The 5190-nt window shown below is 45.0% G+C and overlaps 1 protein-coding gene across 1 annotated transcript; it reads left to right on the top strand.

Moving 5' to 3' along the window:
* The first annotated feature begins 248 nt into the window (after positions 1 to 248).
* LOC127314615 (exocyst complex component SEC15A) lies at positions 249 to 4116 on the top strand. The gene is made up of 2 exons (XM_051345120.2): positions 249 to 407; positions 1545 to 4116. The coding sequence occupies exon 2, from the start codon at positions 1552 to 1554 to the stop codon at positions 3919 to 3921; it is 2370 nt and encodes a 789-aa protein (XP_051201080.1). The 5' UTR covers positions 249 to 407; positions 1545 to 1551; the 3' UTR covers positions 3922 to 4116.
* Positions 4117 to 5190: the final 1074 nt, after the last annotated feature.

Genomic DNA, 5190 nt, shown 5'->3' with positions numbered 1-5190 from the left:
GGGGTGGGTGTCGACGCGTGACGAGCCATGGACAGAACCCGAGGTGGTTCCACCGTGAACAGGACCTTGGGTCGGAAGAGACATCCTACGGTGTTTGTCTAAGATGAATATATCGGTGACATAGCTTGGATCACTGTTGTGATTGTGAGCTTGGAACCTGTCGCCGCACCCGGTCCTTGTTGCTTTGGCACGGCAGCTTGGTCCTCGGGGTGTCCGTCCCGTTCCACGAACGGGTCTCAGCCGGCTTTCTCGTGGACGCACCAGGTGGAGACACACGGCCGACGCGGACCTCTGTTTCTCCTGCTCTCACGCCAACCTTCGCCTCGTCCAGAACGGCCTGAGAGCGGCGGCGCACAAGCGGGGACGGCAAGCCCGAGGACGGCCACGACGACGCAGCCTTCTCTCCGGTAACTATCCCCCTCCCCCTCGCCCCCCTGCTCTGCCACCCGCCGCCGGCTTCCTTCATTGCCCCCTCCTAGAGTTTCCCCCCGTCTCTCACTACAGATCAACTGCTGTTTCAGCCCCCTCCTGATTAGAGTACGTTTCTTCTTGATCCGTGCCGGTTCTCTCACCGAGGGATGTGCCGCAGCGTCCGATTTGTGCGCGTGTCTTCCTTGCCACAAGAAATGCTGTCTGGGGTATAGGGTTTAGGGGCGCGGCAGTCCACTCTCTCGCCATGAAGGAAGCCGTTGCGCCTGCGGGCCAAGGGGGCGTCTGGTGCCGGGGATTCCGCATTCTCGAGGCTCTGCTGCCGCTAGATTTGGCCCAGCCTCTCTATCTCTCCCTGATTGCTTTCTAACGAGCTGAGCAGAGCCAAGTAATTCACACAGTGTTAGGCTGTTACCAGTAGATTCGTTTCAGAACTGAATCTGGACAGTGACCGGTGAGGGTTGCAGTGTTAACTAACTAGGAGCGGCAATTGCAAGATCTTGTCCTGCACGAGCGCCCGTGGCGTGCTGCTTGAGGTGGCCGTTCCGTTCTTCGGCGTCAGCATACAATGCCCTGCTCATGTCTGATTCCTCAGTTCAGTTGAGCAAGAAAGGGACCTTGCACGATACTACGGAATAAAGCTAGTAGTATTTCTCCAAGGAATTTAACGATAGCTGAATTAAATTGTCTCACTGGCTAACATTGTTCACACCTTTTGTGTTTTGTTGGCTATATGAAAGTATCTGCTATATGAAAATTATAATAGTTATGCAAAAAATGTGTTTCTTGTACTAGTGCCAAGTTTGACTGTTGAGGCATGGCATAATTTCTCACTATGCTGTAGCGGTAAAAAGCGTAATCAAGATCTGTATGTGCTCATGTGTTGGGTGACAGGAGGTTGCGTCCGCCATGTATTTTTGTGTCTTGTTACCCTGATGGCCTGAACTCATACTGGTAGCCGTTTAGTTTCAGGAAAAAAAAATTGTTGATATTGTTTTGCATTCTGCAAGAAAATGATTTATGGATTTCTCTACTTATTCGTTGTTCCATTTATAGCGCCTAAATCTTCTCACAAGTCTGAATGATAAACGATTGTTTCCCATTTTGTTTTGCAGTTAGACCATGACTGCACAGACCAAGAAGAGGGGTGCCGGGGAGAGTGGAAATGGTGGAATTGCTACGGCCCTCGCTGGCTTCGTATCTAACAATGAGGATTTGGGCCCCATTGTGCGGCATTCTTTCGAGTCTGGGAAGCCAGAGGCTCTCTTCCACAACCTCAGGGGTATCGCGAAGAGAAAGGAGGTTGAGATTGAGGAGCTATGTAGGCTTCACTATGAGGAATTCATCCTTGCGGTTGATGAGCTGCGTGGGGTGTTAGTCGATGCTGATGGGCTCAAGGCTGCTCTGTCGGGAGAGAATCTCCGCTTGCAGGAGGTTGCTAGTGCTTTACTGCTGAAGCTCGATGAGCTTCTCGAGTTGTATGCCGCGAATAAAAATCTTGGGGAAGCGCTGGCGACATTGAAAATTATTCTGCAGATCACCAGCCTCTGTCAGGTGTGCAACAGGGACATTGCTGGGGGCAAGTTTCACACTGCATTGAAGACTTTGGAGCTGATTGAGAAGGACTACCTACAAAATATTCCTCTGAAGCCTCTTAAAAACGTTGTTCAGAAACAAATACCAATGATGAAACTGTACATCGAGAAGAAAGTTTCAGGTGAGTTTAATGAGTGGCTTGTGTATATAAGAAAGTTCGCAATGGAGATTGGACAGGCCTCGATACGCCAAGCTTCTTTGGATCGTCAGAAAGATGAGGGAATGCGTGCCCGGCAGAGGGAAGCAGAAGAGTGTAGTCGTGTTGGGTTTGATGAGCATGCTTATGCCTTGGATGTGGAGTACATAGATGAGGAATCAACACTAGAGTTTGATCTTACACCAGTATATCGAGCATACAACATTCACATATGCCTTGGCCTTGGGGAGAAGTTTCGAGAATATTACTGCAGTAACAGGCTCATGCAGCTTAACTTGGACATGCAAATTTCTACAGCACAACCTTTCCTCGAGTCCCACCAGCACTTCCTTGCTCAGGTAGCTGGGTTTTTTATTGTTGAAGACCGTGTTCTTCGAACTGCAGAGGGACTTCTATCTGAGAGCCAGGTTGAGACAATGTGGGAAGCATCTATTTCTAAGGTCACAACTATTTTAGAGGAACAGTTCACTCGCATGGATGCTGCTAACCACCACCTCCTTGTAAAAGATTATGTCTCTCTTCTGGCTGCAACCATGAAGAAGTATGGATATCAAGCCACATCTTTGCTTGAAGTTCTTGAAAAAAATAGGGGCAGATATCATGAGCTGCTTGTTTCTGATTGTCGGAAGCAGATACAAGCTGTCTTTGCTAAGGACTCGTATGAAAGGATGGTTATAAAGAAGGAAAATGAGTACAACATGAATGTCACAGCATTACAACTTGAGCCCATTCAGGTAGTCCCTGATTTGCCATATGTTGCTCCATTTTCCTCTTCAGTTCCTGGTGTTTGCCGTATTGTGCGTTCTTTTATTGAGGATTTGGTAAGCTACTTGTCGTATGGTGTAATGATGAACTCCTATGATGTGGTCAAAAGATACCTAGATAAACTTTTAATTGAGGTACTAAATGATGGTCTCCTGAAATCAATACATAGTGGTAGTTTGGAGATTGCACAGCTGGTACAGATTGCCGGAAATATTGCTACTCTTGAGCGGTCATGTGATACATTCCTCATGCATGCTGCCCAGCTTTGTGGTCTTCCTAAGCGGCTTCTTGAGAAGCCTCATTCTGGTTTGACTGCTAGAGCTGTGCTCAAAGCCTCCCAAAATGCAGCGTTCAATGGATTAATAACCTTGGCTAATTCCAAGATCGATGAATTTATGTTGCTGTTGACCAGCATCAATTGGACAGCAGAGGAAGCTCCAGAACATGCAAATGACTACATGAATGAAGTCCTCATCTACCTTGACATGGTAGTATCGACTGCACAACCGGTTTTGCCGAGGGAGATCCTCTTCAAGGTTGTTTCTGGTGCACTCAGCCACATCTCCGACTCTATAATAACAGTAATTCTCAGTGACAGGGTGAAAAGGTTCAATGTCAATGCTGTTGCAGGTATTGACATTGACCTGAGGTTGTTAGAAGAGTTTGCAGAAGACAGATTTCACAGCACTGGGTTGTCGGACCTTAGAAAGCAAACAAGTTTCAAAGATTGCCTAGTCGAAATTAGGCAGCTGACCAATCTTTTGCTCAGCAACCAGCCCGAGAGCTTCATGAATTCTGCAATCAGAGAGAAGAATTATGGGTCCTTGGACCAGAAAAAGGTAGCCATCATCTGTGACAAGTTCAGGGATGCTCCAGACAGTTTGTTTGGGAGCCTTTCAAGTAGAAACATGGTGCAGAATGCTCGAAAGAAGTCCTTGGATGTGTTAAAGAGAAGGCTGAAAGATTTTAGCTGAGATTAGCTATGTTGCATTGCATCTAAAATGAGCGGGTACCACTTAAGTAGAACAATCATAAGTGTTTGTAGTTGTTTTCCTTTGCTTTCATTTCTGTTTTCTTGTTTTTGGAAACTTTGTTCTTCTCTTCATGTGGAGCTAATGTACTTTTATGACTTGCGATAATGCTAATATCAGTGAAGAGGGATAAATATCTATTAAGGCCAGAATACATTTTGGATATCTTAAGAGTGGACAACTGACCTCATTATTTGGTTGACAGATTTTTGTTGACAACTTCGATGGAAGGTGGTTTTTGTCTTGCGCTAATGTTTGTGGTTCAGTTAAATCTTGAATACGAACATATAGATTTAATGCACTGCTTAAGTTGATTGTGATTCTTGAGTCCATCACAATGCAATTTCTCTTATTTGCATTTGTGCAGAGCTAGGAAGAAAGTGATATTTCCATCTGATGAGTAGTCATTATTTCTTCTCAACATACATGTACAGTTATAAAGAGAATAACATGCATGTGTGTGTTCTGTTTTACTCTCTTGCCGTGCTTTCCCAGAGAACTGAATTTTCAATGTACTCCGTAGTAGATTTATTCTAACTAGGAATTTTATAAGTATATGGTGAAAAACATTTGGGTTTTCCTAATATTTGTTTCATTTACGGTTGGTCAGTTAATTTACTTGGTCCTCTATGTTGCCATGAAGTAACAGGTTTTTTAATTGTTTCTTTTGCTCCTTGTGCCCCTTTTGCTTGAGTGCGAGCAAAACTCAGTTCTTCACCTCTGTGAGAATGGAGGTTTCGAGCCATGAGACAATGGCTTCTTCCAAGGAGGACGCGTGCTCAGGTTCAAGACAGCTGGGGTGTGACATTTTCATGGCTCGGGCAGGAGTCCGTCAGCAAGCATGTCTCCACCAAGAACATTCACGTCGTTGTCGAGGTGATGTCATAGGAAAGTCCAATTTCTTCCTTGCTGAGTTTGCAACCTACTATGTCGGCTACATATTCTGTTCTTACGTTAGCTATGTTTGCTAGATAAGATACAAAATTTTCTGCCAAACATAGTTTAATTGATAATTGATATCAAGGTGAAGAATAGTTGGATCACCTCTGGATTATCTACATGTATAAGCAACACTTGCTTCTGAAATTTAAACTACTACCTACCTTTTTCATTGGCCATTACTCAAGGTTTCAAAATGCTTGAAGGTTTCAGTATAATCAGTGTCCCTTTTAAGATTGAGAAATTTGTGATGGTTAAGAATTAGGATCTGCG

Source organism: Lolium perenne, chromosome 7, assembly GCF_019359855.2.
Source record: "Lolium perenne isolate Kyuss_39 chromosome 7, Kyuss_2.0, whole genome shotgun sequence".
Classification (NCBI taxonomy): Eukaryota; Viridiplantae; Streptophyta; class Magnoliopsida; order Poales; family Poaceae; genus Lolium; species Lolium perenne.
Note: the sequence above shows the minus strand (reverse complement) of the source record. Positions and strands in the feature narration are given on the sequence as shown.